This window comes from Strix uralensis, chromosome 3, assembly GCF_047716275.1.
Source record: "Strix uralensis isolate ZFMK-TIS-50842 chromosome 3, bStrUra1, whole genome shotgun sequence".
NCBI classification, from domain to species: domain Eukaryota; kingdom Metazoa; phylum Chordata; class Aves; order Strigiformes; family Strigidae; genus Strix; species Strix uralensis.
The window spans coordinates 56,853,526-56,876,037 of NC_133974.1; the positions used below are offsets into that span (position 1 = coordinate 56,853,526).

Genomic DNA, 22,512 nt, shown 5'->3' on the forward strand with positions numbered 1-22,512 from the left:
ATCTTCTTCTCTGCTTTCTTTAGATGCTAATTCACCTTTTCCAATTTGGTTCCTGGAAAAAAAGATACTAAGCTACCTCTTAAATTTGATGCAATCATTTGGTTTTAAGCAACCACTTCTCAGCCATATTACTTAGGCTTTAGAGAGAAACTTTTTCCTTTTAAGTCCTGCCGGCAGCTGAGGACGAGTAGAATTTTGCGAGAATCGTCACTTTCCTCCCACTGAAAGCCAGTGTGCTCCCAGACACTTGCACAATTCTGAGAGGAAACTGCTTTGATGCGGGAGCCTCTACTAGGCTTTGAATGATGTTTGTTGAAGGAAGAAGCTAAGCAAGGAGGTTTAGGTAAACTGGTAGGGATGCATTATCTGCTGGTGCTGGCTGACTTTGAAGGATTACATGTTGTTCGCAAGAGTTCTTGCCTCCATCTAAGAGAAAACAAACATGGACTATGCAGCTTTACAGTCAGTTGCCAGCAATGCCTCCTACCTGTCGCCTGCCGAGTTCTATGCTTCTTTCTAGCTCCATTTTGGCAGCTACCAGTTCTTGTTGATGGTTGTGCCTTAGCTGGTCAATTGCTGCTGCATGTTGATGATTTAGCTCTGAGCGCAAGGAAGCTAGTTAGCATGAACAAAAAGAAGAGTTTATTTTGCAAATGTTTACATTAATTAACAATAACAGTCCAGCTCCTTCAAATATTGCTGCTGACCTAACACACACTGTACATCAGCTAAGCAACTGTCCTGTCATTCTATTCCTGTTACTTTCTGAAACATTCTCCATCATGAAGTTTGGCCACTAACTCCTTCCAAAAAACTTAAGGGTAAGATTTTTCAAAAGTGAACAGTTTGGGCTTACCTGTTAAAAGCTTATACTGATTTTAAGAGGAACAACTACGTCAACATTGAATGACTCTGAGATATACTACAGTGCTATAATATACACACACGCATAGATACATATATGTGCGTGTATATTTGTATGAGTAGAAATAACGTTTTGGGACCCACTTCCAAATTCGAAAATAGTATACCTAACATAGCTTTTCCTTCATCCTCCAGCTCAAATCGTAGAGTCTGAAGTTCCTGTTCCATCTCCAATTTGAAACCTTCCATGGCTTGTTTATGTGTTTCTTTCAGCGCCTGTAGTTCTTCCGAGTGCTTCTGTTGTAAACGTTCTTCTAATTCCTATGAACTCAAAGTTGATAAAATTTATTCTGTACCAGCTCAGGGAATTTATAAGATATTAAACAATAAACAACTGGCAACAAAAAGTAGGCACTGGCATACTCTAGAATTATTAAAAATGCACTAATATTGCTCATATTTTCTTCTCTCACTAAGTTATTTTTTTCTTTTCAGTGGCTGCCAGTTATCAAGATTATCTGTGCACAAAACCGCTGTTCTGGTCACAGTTGGAAAAGATAAAAAAAACCCAGTCTATGGATATATTTGCAATAGCAAAGAATGTGATAAGGTGGAGATCCATTGATGGGTCTAGTGTGCACGCAATACACATTTGGGGATTTTTGCTCCCCACTGACACTCATGTTTATTCTCTATTGAAATGTATGAAGCATAATGCTCCTGGTGTACATCTTCTAGTTTCATTTTGAACAAAAGGAATCCTCCTTGTGTGCTCCAAGCCCAGTCTATGATGTGAATGAAAGTACATTAAGTGGGGACAATGGGAAAATTAATTGCAAAGGTACACTCTAGATCTGAACTTAAAAAAAACTTTCGACACACACCCTATTAAGTACCATTAAGTATCAAGTACTGCCAAAATTTCAATTTTAAATCTGGTTTAATCAAAGTTTAAAAAAAAACCCTTGGGTGTGACATTGTTCTGGACGTGAAAATTGTCTTGTAAGTTGCAGAACACAGTTTATACAATTTTTAACATAATGAAAATATAAACTACATTTCAACAGGAGTCAATTGACAGGAAATATCAGAAAACACATGCAAAATTAGGTAACTATAATGGAAAATGCAGAGAAACCTATTCCAAGTCAAAACTAGAATATAATGTTATGGATAACTATGTCAAACTACTGTAAAGAAATGTGTGTGTTGATAATAATTTTATATATATATATGCATATACTGATAGAGTATAAAGCAAGACATGAAACAATGCCAGTATTAGAGATGATTTTCAATATGTCTTAATCAGATTTAAATGGATAAGAATGTTACTACAAGACATCAGCTGAAAAGGAAGTTTAGTAGTTATGCAGATACTTTCCTTTACTAATTCCAACTGTGTACATAAATTGCTAAAATGGCGACATTGCCTACATAATTCAGAATATCCATATGAACATGCCTTTTGTTCTTGCTCTTTTGTTTCTTCCATGTTTTGAAAGGCAAGGATATGGGCTTCCTGAAGTGACTTATGCCTTTGCTGATGCTCCTCTTCTAACTCCTGGATCTCCTGAGTCAGCCTCTGTCGCTCCTGACTGAACTGGGCTTGTAGCTGTTGCAAAGAGCTCTGTGACTGGGAAAGCTGCATCTCCAGATTCTGCTTCAGTAAGGAGATCTAACCCACAACAGAACAGCAAATATCCATTAGTTATTAATATTAACATCAACTCTGAAAAAAACATTGAAAAGAATATAACACTTGAAATTTTAAAGCCAGAACGTTAACTAAAAGACAGACAAGCAATGTCATCCATCTACTGAATTTGTTGTTAATATTATATCTCAAAGATTATATTTAAATAGTTTTGTAAGGGTTCTCGCATCTATCAGTTCATACTACTGCACCACCTATAACAATTTGTCACGGCCAAATAATCAAAATTCACTTCTAGGTTTTGTAGAAAAGTCAATAAAAATGACACTATCAAGGTCTGAAATCAAACGCTTGACCTTTAACATAAACTATACTTCAGGGGAACATCACGTCAATTCTGTAAGGAAAATCCTGCAGTTGATACAGGAGGATAGCCTGTAACATCTAGATTGATTGATTTTTTTGTATCTTTTGATATGATATGGTCCCATCTTACTGGTAGTTTTCTCATTTAAAAAGAAATGGTAGCATACCACTCTACATCACAAATAAAATGTTACACTTGATGGGTTCCCCACACACACTTATTTTTGTTAGTTCAGTAATACTATGAGTGATTTTTCTGCTGGCTTTCAAGATCTAAGATCTAAGCAATCTGAGTCACAAATACTAATTTTTTTTAGAAATACTTGATTTTACAAATGACGTTTTTCACCCAAAGAGCATTTTAATACATTAGAGTACACAGTACTCCTTGAAAAGTCCCATTTTCTTTTTATAATAATGATATACTTTGTTCTTCACATCAGCTAGCATCTTTTCAAACTGAAAATACGAAATCTGTATTCCCTTTATAGCAAAACACAAGAGAGATACCCTCCAGTTCTGGAAAACAGATTTAACCGAAAGAGAATTTTGCTACAGTGACTCGAAGGAAAAATAAAATTGCTATGTAACAAAGAATTTGAATCAATAAAGATACTTTTCAAGCCTCAGAGCATTACATAAAATTTAACTATAAATGAAAGTCCGATAGTGTCATTTGATTCAGCATATATTAAAATTATGATAAATCAATAACGACATTGCACATCAATTTATTCATTTACAGAACATTAAAACCCACCACTTAACAAAAAATTAATAGCAGCATACGAAGGACAACTTGCAGCATGAACAGTACTGTCGAACATGTGTTGTTTTTTTTTCAGAAGGACACAGCTTAAGCAGATTTGAAAGAAAAAAGCTACACTTAAAGGAAAATTAGCACTTAAATGAAACAAGCAAATTAATTTGAATGAAATAAGCATGGCTCGTTGCATTTCAAACTCATCAGGTGTTTGTGGCTGGGCATATATACTCTACCCTCTAAATATACTGTATCAACAGTATTTTACTTCAGATACCTTTGAAACAGATTAGCTACAAATGAAGGAGTACAGTGAAGGCCTGTACTACATTCTGTAATTGGAACTATACATGTAAACCCTTTTACTAAGTACATTAAATATAAATATCACATACAAATTGTACCGTGTCAGACCAAAGGTTTGTCTAATCTCCTGTTCTGCCTCCAGAAATAGCCAACCCGGGTTATGCAGGGAAAACAAGGCCAAGCAATAAATGTAGGAATCTTGACTCCAAAGTCTACCAGCATCCAGCAATTTTTCTTAAACCAGAAGAGGTATTTGGGGGCAAATTCATGGAAGAAATATTAATTAAATACAACCACTATCTGAATGCTTAAAAGCTTTTAGTATCCACAATATCCTGTTGCAAGTTCTACATAGATGTGCCAAACTGACATGATGACCTCTAATACTTGTAATGGAAAGGAGTCAAAAGAAGTTCCCTTTTCATTTACTCTGCTCAACTCATGTTTCTGTATATCTCCATCGTTTCGCTTATTACACCCTTTTCCATACAAAACAGTTGTGGCTTAATGAGTCACTCCCTATATGAAAGCTATTTCATATCTATCATCACATTTCTCCTACTTCTGCACCTTTTCTACTATGTCTTTTTAAGATTAGGAGACCAAAGCAGCATAAGGTATTTAAAATGAGAGTAAACTCTGGTTTTATATAGTAGTTTATATGGTTTTATATGTTATGGTCTCTGTTTCTCTCCTATATTCCTAATGTTTTATTTGCTTTTGTGACTCCTACTGAGCACTGATGTGATATTTTCATGGAATTACATATCATAGTCCCTGAACCTACTCTCTATTGTAACAGCTCAAGGCAAGGATCATCATTTTACACAAGAAGTTAGAATTTGTTTTTTTTTCCTTGTGCCACTTCGCATTTATCTACACTGAATTTTATCTGTCATTTTATCGCCAAGTCCCTTGGCTTTTTACAGCTATTCTATAATTCTTCAGTCTTTGTCCTTCCCACCCTGAATAACTTTTTATAACCTGCAAACTTTCCCACCTTACTTATTCATAAACAACCTGCAAAAGAAAATACGTTGAACATCCATGTAACTCCACTGATAATCTGCTTTCACTGTGGTAATGCTGCATTTAATACCTATCTTTCAACCACCTTCTTATCTATACAAAAACTTCCCTCTCGTATCATGGAGTTCTAGTTTCCTCAGAAGCCCCAGAACTTTTTGGCTGATCTCCTTCAACATACCATGGCCAGGGCTGCCATGCTGGTCAGACAAACCAATAACACAACCACACTTTGTACTCTTTCTTTTCAACCCTAGAAACTCACTCCACTGATGTGGTTAGTTTCCACCATGCAACTGCCAGCCTGGCCAGCTCTGCATTTTCATCTATGCATCATCATCTGGTATTGCAATGTGCTATTGTCTTCCTTCTCCAGAAAAAAAAAAATAGATCTATCTTATCTAAAGTCCCCTGTGATCTACTCACATCCCCTTCTACTCTAATTCATCCCACATCCACTGTTGGGCCCTTTTCTCTTTCCACACATTTCTGTAACCTCCTACCTACCTGAGTCCTTCTTTTCACCCATAAGCCTTGCCTTTATAAAAAGAAAAAAAAAAAACACAAAAAGGAACCCTACAGAGGGCGGAAGCAAGGACAGGTAGCCTGGGAGAAATTGTCCAAGTAGCCGGGGATCAGGTTAAAAAGGCCAAAGCCCTGACAGAATTAAATCTGGCCAGGGATGTGAAGAGCAACAAGAAAAGCTTCTATAGGTACTTTGGGGATAAAATAAAGACTAGGGAAAATGCAGGCCCTCTCCAGAAGGAAACTGGTTACCCAGGATATGGAGAAGGCTGAGGTACTCAATGACTTTTTTTGCCTCAGTCTTCACCAGCAAGTGCTCACCCAAGATGCAGAAGGCAGAGGCAGGAACTGGGAGAATCAACAAGCACCCACTGTAGGAGAAGATCAGGTTTAAGACCATCTAAGGAACCTGAAGGTGCACAAGTCCATGGGACCTGATGGGATGCATCCACGGGTCTTGAGGGAATTGGCAGATGAAGTGACTCAGCCACTATCCATCATATTTGAGAAGTCCTGGTGGTCCAGTGAAGTTCCCGCTGCCTGGAAAAGGGGAAACATAACCTCCATTTTTAAAAAGGGAAAAAAGGAAGACCCAGGGAACTACAGACCAGTCAGTCTCACCTCTGTGCCTGGCAAGATCATGGAGCAGATCCTCCTGGAAATTATGCTAGGGCACATGGAAAATAAGGAGGTGATTGGTGACAGCCAACAGGGCTTCACTAAGGGCAAATCATGCCTGACAAATCAGGTGGCCTTCTATGAGGGGGTTACAGAGTTGGTGGATTAAGGGAAGAGCAACTGATGTCATCTACCTGGACTTGTGCAAAGCATTTGACACTGCCCCACATGACATCCTTGTCTCTAAACTGGAGAGATGTGGATTGGATGGATGGATGGATGGATGGATGGATGGATGGACCACTCAGTGGATAAGAAATTGGCTGGATGGTCACACTCAGAGTTACAGTCAACAGCTCGATGTCTAGGTGGAGAGCAGTGACGAGTGGTGTTCCTCAGGGGTCGGTGTTGGGACAGGTGGTGTTTAACATCTTTGTCGGAGACATGGACAGTGGATTGAGTGCACCCCCAGCAAGTTTGCCAACAACACCAAGCTGTGTGGTGCGGTCGACACGCTGGAGGGAAGGGAGATGCCACCCAGAGGGACCTGGACAGGCTGGAGAGTTGGGCCTACGCAAACCTCATGAAGTTCAACAAGGCCAAGTGCAAGGTCCTGCACATGGGTCAGAGCAATCCCAAGCACAAATACAGGCTGGACAATGAGTGGACTGAGAGCAGCCCTGGGGAGAAGGACTTGAGGATGTTGGCTGATGAGAAGCTCATGACCTGGCAATGTGCACTTGCAGCCCAGAAAGCCAACTGTATCCTGGGCTGCATCAAAAAAAGCATGACCAGCAGGTCAAGGGAGGTGATTCTCCCCCTCCACTCTGCTCTCGTGGGACCCCACCTGGAGTCCTGTGTCCAGCTCTGAGGTCCTCAACATAAGAAGGACATGGACCTGCTCAAGCAGGTCCAGAGGAGGCCACGAAGATGATCAGGGGGCTGGAGCACCTCCCTTATGAGGACAGGCTGAGAGAGTTGGGGTTGTCCTGCCTGAAGAAGAGAAGGCTCAAGGGAGACCTTAAAGCAGCCTTTCAGCACCTAAAGGGTACCAACAGGAAAGATGGGGAGGGACTCTTGATCAGGGCATGTAGTGGTAGGACAAGGGGTAACAGTTTTAAACTGAAAGACGATAGATTTAGGTTAGATATAAGGAAGAAATTCTTTACTGTGAGGGTGGTGAGACACTGAAACAGGTTGCCCAGAGTGGCTGTGGATGTCCCCTCCCTGGAAGTGTTCAAGACCAGGTTTGAGCAACCTGGTCTAGTGGAAGGTGTCCCCACCTCCGTCAGGGGGGTTGGAACTAGATGATCTTTAAGGTCCCTTCCAACCCAAATAATTCTATGATTCTATGATTTATTTCCTGTTTCGCTGGAGACTACACCTCATGAAAACCAGACCCTGTCTGAAGGTCTAGTTTTGCTCTGTGCTGCTAGGTAACTCTTATGTTTCTTTAGATTACCTCTATTCCTATTTAGCCACTATAAATTCTCATGTTTGTTGGGTTTTTTTTGTTTGCTTCCCTGAGACCACTACTGCGACTTGGGTATAGCCCCTCTACTCCTTCTCTTCCATCCACCCCACACTCTAGTATCTCTCCCCCTCCTCCTCCCCTCCTTTGCTCTTTTTCTTCCTCCTAACTCCATTTTTAGTATCATAGGAATGTGCAGTTAGGACAGTCTTAAGAGATTATTCAGTCCAATTCTTGCACTAGGTGGGAACTCTATGCACAAACTACTGCTTAAAAATCTCATATGAAGGAAATCCCACTATTTTTGCTCAGATCCTCTTCTTCCTCCTCTGAGTGCCTGTGGCAGAAACACTGAGATACTGGACAGGTGTTCTGTCCACTCTTACTGTCCCTTTCACCATGTTTCTGTCCCTCAGCCTTCTCACCGTTGCCCTGTCCTGTTCACCATGGCCATCAGGAGGTACAATTCTAGGGGAAATCCTGCTCAGTCCTGCAGATCCTCAGGTAATTTAATCATCATACTCTAAAAAGCCTTTCATGGTAACATTCAAATGGAGTCGACCACGGTATCTTAGGCAAATTTTTATTAAGATGACATGAAAAAATGTATTTTTGGCTTGAAGTTAAATCTGTCTCTCACGGAAGTTCCTGCTCCAAATTCTGATAATTTTCAGTATATCATTTATAAACATTTTTAGCACGGGCCAAGGGCAAAACAATTTTCACTTCTTTCTTGGAAATGCAGAAAACATTTTAACTGAGATGACCAAGAGAAGTCTGACATCTGGCTTGGAAGCCATCTTGGAAGAGATCAGGAACACCCTTCTCAAGAGCCATTCACACTTCCACCAGATTGAAGTGACTGAAAAACCACAGCCTGAAATGAGTCAATCTCTGGAGATGCCTATTTGCACCAGCAGACTATACAGAACGTAAAGGATCATGAGGATTAAATGATTCTAACAAGCAAGTCAGATTAGTCTACGCTTCTAATAATAAGATTTTTTCTGTTGTTGAAAGTACATAAAATATTAAAAATCTAACAGTTATTTTTAGAAGAGTACATAATTTTAAACATAATTTTGATTATTCAGTAGATATACTGGTATCCTTAAGAGCACGTTTTTTTAAAACATTAGCGCCTTCCTTTGCGCATCTTTGGAGCATCCCCTTCTATATACTCCTGTATTGAGGATTCAAAAGAATATAGCTTTAAACACTGTTCTCTGAACTTTCAATGCTTTTATCCAAGGTTTTCAGCACATTAAAAACACTGGTAAGAATTTTTAAAATAAAAAATAGAAAGAAATAATATTTTGGCTACAATTATGACTCGCACTGCAAAACTGCAAATTATAATACAGCATCAATCTCATGCTTTGTAGAAAGCTCTGCAATACACATTTGCACTGCCCACAAGCTTGCTTGCTTTAACAATGACATAAAAATGCTGCTTATATTATGACCATGTGCATAGTGTTCGATGTCCAGTGATATATACATTTACACAGATGAATGGATGCAATACACAAGCTTTTGATAACTAGCGGCAAACGTTCTCCTCTCAAATATTACCATGTATTGTACTTCATAGGCTAAAGCTCTAAAGCAGTACTACAGGATATGCAGATTTATTAGTGCAAACATGCCCTGTTTACAAGCTGTAAGTGCAAATCACTTACATTGCTGATAGATTTATGCAAAGCTTCACCGAGACAGTGCCGCTATGAAGAAAAGATCACAGGAATAAAGGGAAACATTCAGAAATCAACTAAGTAAAAGAAAAAGGGATAAGGAAGGGAGAGTAAGACATAGAACATTAATTATAGTTTGATCAGGGAAAAATAAGTTGAAAACTATCTGGAAAAAATATGAATACGTTGCTTTAACTTAGTATATAAACTACTGAACACAGAACAGAATGATGCATTTTCCTGTGCTATGTTTTGAATGTACAGGATAGCATTATCTCTTCAACATAATGTTACTCTATACTCATATATTACGCAGCTGAACACTTTTGAAATTATCCAACTGTTTTCTCTTCTCCTTTATGACCAATAACTTTGGGAAGAAATCATCAAGTACAGCAATTTGCATTACTATTAGAAAAGATGTTACGTAAGGACTCAATCAACAGTCAGCTGTGCCTCTGAAATATCACAAGCATATGAAACACATAATATTAAAGACCAAATTTCACTGCTAAAGGGCAGAAAGTTAATTTAGTTTGTAACGAAGACATATTTACATTAAAATACTACTTTTATTTTTCTTAAAATTCAGAACAAGATGGGTACATAAGACTTTTCCTGAAAGTCCCCAGCAAAAAATGACTTAATGTACCACTTATACGAGTATTGATTGCTAATGAAAAGCAAAAAAACATATTGCCAAGTAAACGTTCCACATGAAACACTGATTGTACAAATCATATACATCATTCATATATATATAAAAAAATGTTTGTGTGTTTATATAGATATGAATGGTGCAGATAGGCACACACACACAATAGTCATCAGAAATGACATAAGAGCAATTTCAAATCCAGAATGACTAATTTCCCCTTTTGCCACAGGTCAGTCAAGAAGATGGCTTTCTCCAGGAGACAGCAGGTATTTTTACACCAGCGTGGAAGCCTACAGTTGGGAACTTTTAGATAACACTTTGTCAAAACACAAAAAGAAGAAATTATTGTTTGTTCTCCTGAATCTACAGAAAGGCACAACATGAAAATACAGTATTGTGGACTATCCAAAATTATCTTACTAAAATTACTAACTCTATTAAGAGAGTTACAAGCAACAATTTTGTATGTAAGGGTGTAACACTAGGAGACATCATACTCCAGTGACGAGATAACAGACTGGCATCTAACAGCTCCAATTTCTACACCAGATTTTGACAGTGTCAATCTGAACAAATCCACCGATTTTTTCTGTGCTTCCTTTCCCACGTATCTGGTTTGTTTAGGAGGGAAGCCGTTAAGAGCAGGAATGATCTCTTGCTAAGTAAACATTCAGTTTATGTTTGGGATTTAATTTTGATGGACATATTTAGGCACCACTGTAGTACAACTAAGAAATATTTAAATTTTACACCTGAAGCAGAAAGCTTAGTAATGTTCTTCACTCAAAAGAAATTCCAAGTAAAAATACTTTTGGGAAGCTATATTCTGAGGTTTACCCTATTAAAAAGGCCATTTAAGAAAATGAGGGTTGTCCCCTACTTCTTGCAGAATAACAGATCTCTTTCACTAAGAAAGAAACTCGTCTTGCTTTGCTGTCAAACTGATCTTATAACTAAAAGTACTAAGGTGGGCTAACCATTTTAATACATGTGATTTCACCAAATCTAAAAGTTTTCCAGAGATCTAGAAAACAGACAGAATTAAAATGAACTTTTGGTGAAGGTTCTGCACTAAAACTCTCCAATTAAGTTCAGTATTTAGATTTGTCTCAGATTTCTTTGGCTACCTCACTCAAAGCAATCTTTCTGCAGCTCACATTTCCTGATTGTGAAATGAGAACAGTAATTATCCCGTGCAAAAAAAATAACCATTAAATGGTCAAATCTTATTGGCAAAAAGAAGACCATGCACAGACCAAAAGAAAATTATTTTTTAATAAAGTTGAATTTATATATTTGACATTCCTAGGTGTTCTAAAAAGACACACAACAATGTTGAATATACAGTAAACATAGCTTATTGATTCTTAACAAAAACTTGTAATACATAAGTACTTTATAAATCTGGAAGTCTAAGTATCATGTCACTATTCAAAAGCATTTAATTATAGGACAGCTAGCTAAACATCAGTCCTGGAAACAAGACTGGAAAAATGATTTAAGAGTCAATCAAGAAAATCAAGTGTGAAAATAAGATGATTTTCAGTCAACATAACAAGGGATAAAGGAATACCTTTACCTCATAAAGGAATAACTGATTTCTTGCTTTGACAACACTACAAACTTGGACAATAAATGCTCCTGTACAGAAATAATACTTAAGAGGAATTTTTAATGGTATTCAATTATTATCGCATGGGATTTTGATCAAAACATGTGCTTATACAATATTACTGAAAGATATTTTAAAAGATTAAAACCAGCTTTATCTCAAAAACAGCTAGTGGTGAATCATCACTGAAACCAAACAGTATTCACTAGGATTAATAATAAACCTGCCCACAATTTATTATTTTCATCCTTTACTAGATAGGAAATAATTTTCCTAAAATACATACATGATAGAATAGTAAATTAGAATTATATAGGCTAGTCCATTGTTATGGGGGCAGATTCCAGCAAAACGTGTAGTAATATAATCAGACGTGGCTGCATATTTAAAAGTACACATGACACATTCAGAATGGAGCACTCTAAAGTAAGTCTGGTTGAAATATTATTAAGAAATTCCATAAAAATTCAAGACTTCCTCAAGAGTACTTCCATAGCAAAGTCCCTGTTCTAGGGAAAAAGCAATGAGAACCAAAAAAGAATGCAGGCATAATTATTACTCTATTTCTCTGATGGGGAGAAGTGATGAGGAAAAAAAAAAAGGAGAATGTGGGTTTAACTATCATACTGTTTCTACATGTTGGAATTCAAGTTATTGGTTTGTGACATTATTATGGTATGAGAAACCCTTGCTCAGTTCTCTTTGAAATCAGGCTTTGCAGATATAGGGTGTAAAAATGAATTAATTTGTTTCTTGGAAGTATAGGAACTTCTGAAAGCACATCTTTATTTGGTATATATGTATTAGCTATCCTGCTTTTACTTGATTTTTCATTTTTCAGTAGAAGTATTGTCTTCTCCACCTTCAGCATATGCACAGCTAAGCCTCAGATGTAACCAAGAGAACTTCCTCCTGACCCAGAGGAACAGCAAAGAGGTTGCTGCATCTTTAGAACCCACCGATCATTGAGGGCTACTCAGCAGGACTGTAAGACCCTGCACACAATACATGGGGAAAGATTTGTATTTCCACCTCCATTTCAACATCTCTCCTAAAAGAGCTGCGCTTTCAATTTAGTTGGGCCAATCTGTGTAGTAGTAAAGCATAGATTTAGAGATTTGAAACTATTCAAGCTTTGGGTTTGCTTGCTGTAAGGAACAGTTGCTCATGTTCCCATCACAACTGCCACAGGGGCCATACTTGGTGATCGAATGGTGTAATCTTTGTGAAGAAGGAAATTTACTGTACCACTGACACTTTCATATTTTCATTCAGTTGCACTGTTTCCTGCAGGACATTAACTCATTGGATGCGTGGAAGTTCTTTCATTTCATTGTTTCTCTTGACTAAAAATTACTTTCAACCAGATTACAGAAGCTGGACACTGAATTTCAGCATCAGTCTTCATGTCATCTCTTCAGTTATGTAACACTTTTTCTCACTGATATTTCAATGTCAAGTTGTGTCAAGATCTGACTTTGGTATACAGTTTACTGAATTTTCAAAATACTGCTGGCAAACAGGAATTCTTGTGTAATACCTGAGACCCTAACTGGGGAAGGTCTAACTTTGTCTGTTGTATCAAAGCAGATCTAGACTGCTACGTAGTCTTTGCCTCATTTTAAGAATGGCCTCCAATAGATGCTGCTAACTTTTCTGAAGAAAACCTATGTGCATCCATTGGGTAATAGTAAAAGAAAGTAGCTTCTGAGATGCCTGATGAAGAAGCTGAAGGGACCTTTGGCATAAGTCCATTTTATCCAGCTAGTAACAACCACCCCAAAACTCTCCCTCGAGATACATCCTTGGTTTTAAGAGAAAGACTGATTTGTCAGCAGACATACCGTCTCTGGCTGTGCAGTGTTTACACAACCGATGACTCTGCAGAGATTTGGAAAGCAGCTGTTTCCCACTACAGCGTTTTGTACTTGGCTTGAGGCTTGTGACATCCTAGGAACGGAAGAGCTGCATCAAAGTTTGCCCTATTTGACTGCTAAGAAAAATCAGCATTTAGAGTCCCTTCCCTCTCTCAAAACCCAACAGTTTTCTGTTGAGGAAAATGAAGTATACATAAGGCATTCTGAAATGTGTAACTATCTCAGGGGTCTAATTGGTCCTGATTTCCTCCTCAGTGAAGGTGCTGTGTCCAGGCTATCATAAGATGGGGTACTTATCCCACTGCTTTGAAAAGATGGAGCTCTTTTTTCCAGTTGTAGGAGTCTATCAAACTGCTAGGCAAAATGCCTAGGTATTTTGACATACTTTTACCTGTTTGCATTTTTGATTATACATTTTTAGTCTGACAAACTGCAGGTTCAATGGTCAGGGGAAAAAGAAGATCATTTGAATCTCCTGATAATTTTTAAAGTTTTCGAAATGGCACTAGAGCTTCATTTCATTTTACTTATTTGTCATAATGCTGTCAGGATTTTATGCGCATCTTGGCTAATCCTTCCTGGAGCACAGGGGTATCTGTCAAGATCATCTGATGAATCTCAAACAAACTTGGCACACCTAATAAATTACCTCTCATTCCTCCCAGGATCCAACTGTTTTCCTTGGTTTTGAACCTATGCAAAAGCTACCTGAGCAACTATCTTCCCAAGCAAAAAGGCTAAGTGTCATGTTTTAAAACTAGATTCTTACCAGAACCTTTATCTTACATTTAAGGGAAAAACATATACAGATATAGGATTAAAATTTTATTTGGGGAATGGTATTACTGTTGGATTTGGCTTAGATTTCTATTTACTAGTTTTGGAAGTGTAAACTTAACTCCAGTTATCAAATTAAACTCTTTACTGATTCATGCATTATTATTTACATACCGTACTAAGAATTTAATTTTCTTTTCAACCCTTCACAGGTAGAATTAAAAAGTCTTTCAGTCTCCTAACTCAAACACTGCCAAACAAAAACTGACAATATTAAATTCTAGTTAGAAATTTATGATCAGTTAGATGAGTTTCTTTGGATATGAAGATATTGTAACTTCAAACATCAGCCTAGATGTAATTTTAAATTTAATTAAACACAACATTATGAGAGAAAAAATTTAAATGAAGAAACCAAAAGAGATGAAAAAGTTCAGTAACACATTTCTTCTTTAACAGAGCAACAAAGCTAACATTTGTTAGTACTCTTACTGCATCCCACTGAAAATACTCTGGAAACTCTGATTTGTTCTGTTGCTTTTGTCTGTATTGCTGAGTAGCTCTTAATTGTAAATGGTCTTTAATGAATTTCCTCTGTTACATTCAGAACCTTTTAAACAAAGAGTAAAACAATGAAGAGCACACAGTATGGGCTGAATGGGCTCACCATAACTAAAAGCTCAGAAGAAGAGATAGTACAGCTGAATATTAGGCATTTGTTTTCATGTTCAGGCTTCAGACAAAACTACAGTGATCAATGTGGATAGAATAAATACACCAGCCAATCTTCAGGATCACATCTCTGCACAGAACAGGGAGCCCAGAACAAGGGAGATTCTTTATTGAGAAGTATAGACATGAAACAGAGGGAAGCAACCTCAATAGATGGCCCTCTGAAGGCTCCAGAGACTTTGGATTACATGATTATTCACATGCTCATGTGCAATAGTTTTTGACTTGCTTAAAGCATAGATTTCCCACTTAGAATATAGGGGTACTGATTCTTTTAAATCAATGGCGAGTGGTAGGATGTATACAGACACTGGATTAGGCAGAAACTCCCAAAGCTCCCCTTATTCTCACAGGAGTGAGGCTCGCAGGAGTTGTGGCACAGTCCCATTAAGACCACAGTTTTGAGAGTGGTAGTCACTTCTGAAAGTTTCCAGGAGCTGCGGAAAGCAGTGCTCCTTTGGAAAAAACAAATATCTACAGATGAAAGAAGAGACACAAAACCTCTCCCTGCACTGCATTCCAGGTACCCTCTGTTCTTTGCTTGCTCTTTGATATGATTTTTATTTTATTCTTTTGGTTTCAACATTTTAGATTTCTAAGTGCTTTTTAAATCTTGCCCCAAATCCGTTACCATCCACTAGATGTCATGGTAGCCTTACTAGTATTATTGAATACAAGAATGACACAAGAGAATTAGGGGGGAGTTACTTGAAATTTACCTTCTCACTGTTTCCAACAGACAAGCCTTTAGACAGTGTGTTCAGGACAATATCAAGTGACAGGAAGCACAGTAAAATGATTATGTGCTGAAAGTTAATCTCCCTTCTTTCAGGACACTGATATAGGATATGTGCAGGTTATTTCTTGGAGAAAGTTCCAGCATCTATTTGACAGCAAATAAAGCGAGGATTACCCAGGCTGTGGACAGGCCAGTAATCCTTGTGCCTGGGGAAAGAAACATTTGCCAGTTCTGCTAATGTGGATGCACGTCAACTCTGAAATAAGCACCTCCACATAGGCAAATAAAGACGGAGCACTAACTGCCCTCTGGTAGTAGCCTGGTCAACAGTCATTTACAGATGTGCACAGCAGCTCTGTGACTTTTCTACACCACTCCACTTCATGACAAGAGTATACTCAGTGACCAGGATATTAAGACTGAGCTTGAAACTTTCTGAAAACTACCATCTGAATAATGTCTACATCAGAAGGAAATATTTACATTTTTATATAAATCAAAGTTTCTCATATTTATTTTGACAGTTTCAAAAGGAAGCACCATCACAGAAACAAACTCTGAATAGGAAACTTCTAAAATTTTTTCAAAGAAGGAGAGAATCTTTGCTGCAGGAAAAAATCAACAACAGCTACCAAAGCATATGTAGCATACTTTTGTCCATTCTCATTGTACTACTTCTAATATTTCCATTAATAGAAGATGGTATCTTTTCATGTGAAAAGTTGACAAAGTTAGAAAGAAGAATGTCTCAGTAATGCTTGGTCACTTAATAGTATGAAGCTACGTAAGAATGGAAAGAAATGCTGACAAATACCTTTATTTTACTGTAACACAGGTTTTACTGCAAAGTAAGGAAGATGGGAGAATCAATATTTGCTCAAATACAGAAAAGCCCATCCACAATCAGAATACTTGATTCAGTTTACAGAAAGAACAAATTATCACAAGAAGAAATAGATAAGAAGAATACAGGTCTTAAACTGTACATTTCAGTGCCCAGAATTGAAGGCTGCGCAACACAGAGGCACAGAAGAGAGAACATGCTCATGCTTTAGAAAATAAAATTCCTGCTATTTCGTCCACAACTGAAGCTGTCTCAGCAGTAAAATGTGTTTAAGAAAAGCATTAAAAGCCCATTACACAGGTGAGAGAAACGGAAAAGTGCTAGCACATCTGAATTCACTACATATTTCATGAAGAAACTCTCACATGGATTGATGTAGAAGTACTTAGTACGATTTACAGGGGGGAAAAAAAGGAAAAGCACTATCTTTTTGTCTCCTAGAACCATTTTTCATATCTGAGATAAGAACTACACACTTGGTCTCTAGACGCTGATCTAGTTAACCTACCAACCACATTTCACTGTGGATGGTAAGTGATGCTTTGTAACTGGCTAGAATGTGTTTAAGCACTTAATCAGCTGAATAGCATTTTCTCTCAAGAGAATTATTTTACTCATAACAAAGCTATACTGTTAGAATAACAAGTCCTACATGCATTCTATGAGGGATTGCTTAGCATTACTGATATAAAAGCAAAACTATTACTTTGTTTTATGGAAGAGCTAGATCTCACCTATCAAACATGCAGCAACTAGTAGAAGGCAGAAATTTGTAGATTAGTATAACATAATTAAAAAAAGAAACCAGGTTAGTAACACTTTATGGGCATAAATTTTTTGATTGAACTTTTTATTTTTAAAAATTGTTGCCATTTATAGCTCTTCATTCAGCTTTTCCAGCACCAGTCAGCAGCATTCCCAGATGGGCATACTCTATGTTGTATTTTTCTACAGTTTAAGGAACTATACACTGTGTCACTTCTCTCAGAATTTATTCTCTCCATTTATTAAAACCTTTTTTTTCACCACTTTGCTTACATAACCATTCCTAAACTTCAAGTTAGGTGCTACATTTCTTTGTAGCTTGTTTTTAAATCAAATCTGAGATGCATCAATACATACGAGAAAATTATGTACCTATATTGATAAGCATTTAATTTCTGAATGCAACCTTCCTGAACAGCATTTATACAATTAAGTGGTGAAGGTCTGGACACTTTCTCAACATGAAGAGCACATGTAGGCCTCATTTTCTGTCAAGTTAGGAGTTTACAAATGATTTAGCAGAGACCTTGGTCTTGAATTCTTTTGATAAATTAATGTATAGTACTGCTGGTATAGACGAGACCAATGCTTCAGGTGTAAAAAATCTGAATTGTAGAAAGAGGATTTGGATCTCTGCTCTTTTTCTAATTTTTTACAAAGACTTGATGCCTTTCAAATGGGTTTCCCACTAATGAAGACTGGGGGTGGGTGTGACAAATTCACAATTTTACAGCCCTACTGCAGTATCTCAGGCTGTCCTAGCTCAGTGTAGTTGAGAGAAGAAGGTATGAACAGATATCCTTTCGATGGACTAAAATTTTAATTCTTCCCAATGCTGTTAACTTTTTTCTATATATTTTACATATATATATATGTAATACCAGAAGAATCTCACTTTTGTCACTGTCTTCAGTCTGTTTAAGCTAGACTGTGAACCCTCTGGGGTAAGAGTCTTATTGCACATTTACAGACTGCCAAGCACACCTAGGCTTATTGCAGTAGTTCCTGTAGTGTCAGTGGAGGCCCAATACAGTTTCCACTCAGAGTAGCATCATTCTAGATTAACAAACCAAAGTGTGTAATAATCCTTGCATTATGAAACACATACCAAAAATCTTCCACTCTCTTCCATATGAAAATACCATCTTTGATTTTTCTGCTATGATGAAATGACTAGATCTGTGGATGAGGGGAAAGCAGGGGTATTTGTGACCTCAACTTCAGCAAGACTGAATCACAATTCAGATGGCTGGGCTACCAGACAGATGAGAACTGGTCAGTTTACCAGGCTGAAAGGGTAACAGTTAATGGTTCACTATCTGAAAGCTTGTTACAAGTAGAGTTCCTACGGCATCTGTTCCAGGACCTATTCATTTTAGTACCTTAATCTGGAGGAGACAGATAACACCCTCATGGAGTTTGTGGATGACACCAAAGTGGGAGGAGTAGAAGGTGCAGCATGGCACAATACACTGAAAGGTAGGGCTGACATCCAGAGGGACCTACATAGGTTGCAAGTATGGGCCAATAAGAACCTCACAAAATTCATAAAGGACAAATGCGAAGTCCTTTACATGGGATGGACTAAGCCCCTGCACTGGTTCACACTGGGTTACAGATCTGCTTCACATAACCTAGTTAATGGTAGGCTAAACATGAATCAGCATGTGGCCTGGCAGCAATGAATGCCAGCAGCGTACTGGGCTGTAGCAACAACCAGTGGTTTGAGGGAAGGATCAGTCCCTTTGACTTTGCACTTGTTGCACATCACCTGGAAGGCATATTCTGTCTCCTCCTGCAGTTCATTCAGCTTTGGTTGCCCCAAGACAAATGTTGATAAACTTGAACATGTTCAGTGGAGAGCTACCACCAAGATGGCTGAGACTGGAACATATATTCTTCTGAGAGAATGAGGTTTGTTCAGTCTAAAGAAGAGAAGGGTTTGTGGGACTTAATAGCTTTCCAGTACCTATGACGTGATTACAGAGAAAGTGGACCTAGCCCCGTTACAGTGGTGCACAATAGGACAACAAGAGACAATGATCATAAACTGAAACAGAGGAGATTCTGTCTAAATACAAAGAAAAAATTCACTATGGAGATAATTAAACACTAGAAGAGATTTTTCAGAAAGGCTGTGGAATCTTCATCCTTGAAGGTTATTCAACAGCTGACTGGACAAAGCCCTAAGCAACCTGTTTCAAACTCAAGTGTTGACTGATTTGAGCAGGAGGTTGCACTAGATGACCTCCTGAAGTCTCTTCCAACCTAGGTAAGTCTATGATTCTATGATTCAGGTCAGTGGAACTCCCAGAGGCTACCCTTTGTGTACTGCAATCAGGAGGAACTTACTACAAACCTATTTTTCTAAGAGTTAAGTTACCCATCTTGTATGCTATGGTCTGGAATTCTCTCTCCTCCAAGTGTAATGAATAAAAAGTAGACTCTTGCAGAGAGAAAGCTTAATTCCCTACCACCAACAATAACTTTTTCATCTCTGTGAAATACCTATCCAACTCAAACACTGGTATGGAAAAGCAACAGCTGGATAATAAAAAGAAAGTGAAGACTCACAGGGTTTAGTTTCTTATTAGTCCTCCAAACATACATGCTGTTACGAAATGGTGCAGCTCTTTCGTACAGTAAAAGGAATGAAGAAAAAACACCCAATCATTTTGCATATGCAGACCATTTCCTATATCTGCAAATTCTCTAGTAAAATTCTCCTTATTCCAGTTAGCTTTCGAATTCCAAAATTTCTTCCATATGCAGAAAAAAACCTGTTCATTTGTAATATACTGGTTTTCCATTCTGAAACTGTAGGTTAGATTTATTATGGTATTTTTAAAAGGTAGAGATAAGTATCTTAAAAGTATGTTAAAACTACAGAAAGTTTAACATACCCCTTGGAAATTGTACTTTCCTAGAGAAAATGCTATTTATAGATAGAAGACAGTAAATGAAGCTTGGGTAAAGGCAGTAAGTGAAACTTAAAATCAAATGAGTCCAAGCCTTAGTACATTCATGTTGTAAAAAGTAACAGACCAAGAACTTTGAAAACTTCCAGCTTTTATGAGCCTAAGCCACAAGATTTTACAAGCTTAAATTCCCTTATCAGCAAAAATAATTATGTGTTCCTATAAGAAGCTGTATAATCAAGTGCATGTTCAGTTATTAGGCTTCTTGAATTAGACAGCAAATTAAGAGTCAATCCACAACACCACCCTGAAATCACAATCATTTAAGGAGTTCCAAAATCTGTTTCTCTTACTTTAAAATATATTTGTTCATTATCAGCTATTCTTTCAAACTGTAGTCAATAAAACAATCTCTATAGCATTTATAGTTTGGAAAAAGTATAAAGCAAGTATTTTCTGTGAATTACCTAATATAACTGAGTTTATAAATACGAGTTGCAATTAAAAATCTCTTTATAAAAAATTATCCCAAAATAATGTTCAAAAATCACTTAAAAACAGACTGAGGAATGTTTTGACTTTTCAGTGACTTGTACAGTGTTATTATTGTAAAGATAGGGGATACCTCCAACTCCAAACAATTAGCATTAGTAAATATTTATAACAGAATAGGTGAGCAGAGACAGAACCAAAAAATCTTACAGTGAAGAGGTGAGACTGTCAACACCCTTCCACTCCCCCCCCAAAACTGTAAAAAATTTTATTCACATTTAGTGTAAAGAAGGACATTCATATAATTTTAAGGCATCTTTATATATTACTTTAAAAGTTTGATAATGATTAGGTTTAAAAAGCATTGTGCCTAACAAATTTCATTTCAAAGACAGATGTCACAATTTCATGCAGTTAATCAGTAATAAATCACCAGCAACTAAATTGTAATGGCCTTCCAATTCTCAAAGAGACTATAGTTACCTGGTCTAAAAGATCTTCAACTTTTTTTTGCCATCCATCCCTTGCTGCATTTTTTTCACGTTCTTTCAGCTGCAACAGCTGAGTCATGGCTGCCTTCTTATCCTCTTCATGCTGCAGCCTCAGCTCTTCACGAAGCTTATTACATTCCTGTCTAAAAGCAAAGGTCAAATAACTAAAATGCAGTGGACTTTGTGCAGAGTGAAAAAGAATTGGGAACTCAGTAGTAATTGGAAAATCTTGGATAATAACAGAAACATTTGCTTTACATTTCATTTGCTATTACATTGGCATATAACACATACTTCATTTCTTATTAAAGAATAAAAGAAAAAAATTAATACTTGCCGAAGATTTTCTGTCCATTTTATTTCCAAGTCACGAGCCATTTTGTCAACTTTGAATTTTTCTTCTTCTCTCATGGCAGCAATCATTGCCTCGTGCTGTTGTCTCTCCTGATCTAGTTCTCCCTGCAAACACAAACTTCACAATAGAGACTGATCAGCAGCAAAAAAGTATTTCAAACCTTAAACAAGTGTATTTATTATAAAAATGTTAGCTACAATTGGCTCATAAAACTTGAACTGTAACTTTTTCAGTGTGCAATTCCTAATTATACACAATTAACGCCTATACATCTGCTGATATTTCTTACCAGTGGAACAGAATTCTGCATTCCTATAAAAAGCACTTTTCCACTAAGTCATTCTGGAAATAATCTTTTCAAATACATTGAATCACAGGATAATTTATGTTGGAAGGAAACTCAAAAGGTCATCGAGTCCTGTTCACTGCAGGACTAACTTCAGAATTAGAGCAGGTTGCTTAGGCCCTTTTCAAGCATGTTTTGGATTTTTTTTTTTTTAAAGCAGCAAATATTCAGTATTTGAATTTCAAAGCTTGAGCTATCTGGATTTGATACAAAATATATGGATCTTCTTTCTGTTTCTGGACAAACCTGCTAGAAACAGTCTGACAGACTGAACACAGGGAAAAAAAAACCCAACACTTTAAAATTCCTATCAATTTCTGTTCAAATTTTACCATACTAGAATAGTATTAGGTACTACCTAGAAATCATACTTACATGAATGTTTTTCAGCAGTGCTTGCTTCATTCATGAGAAGCAAACATGGCCATCTAAATTTAATTAAGACTTTTTGAAGTAAGAATTTTTTAAAATAGATAAATGAAAAAATCCTACAGAGATCTGTTAAGATAAATGTTATTCCCCATAACCTGTTATATATGAATATTTAAATGTTATAATAGATGAAGAGAGACAAATGCAGTAGTTCATGAGGACACTTAAAGAAATTATTAAAAAA

The 22,512-nt window shown here is 37.2% G+C and overlaps 1 protein-coding gene across 13 annotated transcripts in view; it reads right to left on the reverse strand.

The window, feature by feature from the left end:
* FAM184A (family with sequence similarity 184 member A) overlaps positions 1-22,512 on the reverse strand; it is a 77,575-nt gene that overhangs the window by 13,770 nt on the left and 41,293 nt on the right. For 7 of the 13 annotated variants that reach the window (XM_074862388.1, XM_074862381.1, XM_074862387.1 and 4 more), the window contains exons 8-13: positions 21,533-21,654; positions 21,188-21,338; positions 9,279-9,320; positions 2,330-2,542; positions 1,032-1,185; positions 488-615 (exon numbers count right to left, since the gene is read on the reverse strand). In XM_074862388.1, coding sequence (XP_074718489.1) covers positions 488-615; positions 1,032-1,185; positions 2,330-2,542; positions 9,279-9,320; positions 21,188-21,338; positions 21,533-21,654 — 810 coding nt within the window. Of the gene's footprint in view, positions 1-487; positions 616-1,031; positions 1,186-2,329; positions 2,543-9,278; positions 9,321-21,187; positions 21,339-21,528; positions 21,655-22,512 lie in introns of all 13 variants that reach the window. The other 6 variants (XM_074862386.1, XM_074862384.1, XM_074862382.1 and 3 more) reach the window with 3 other exon arrangements.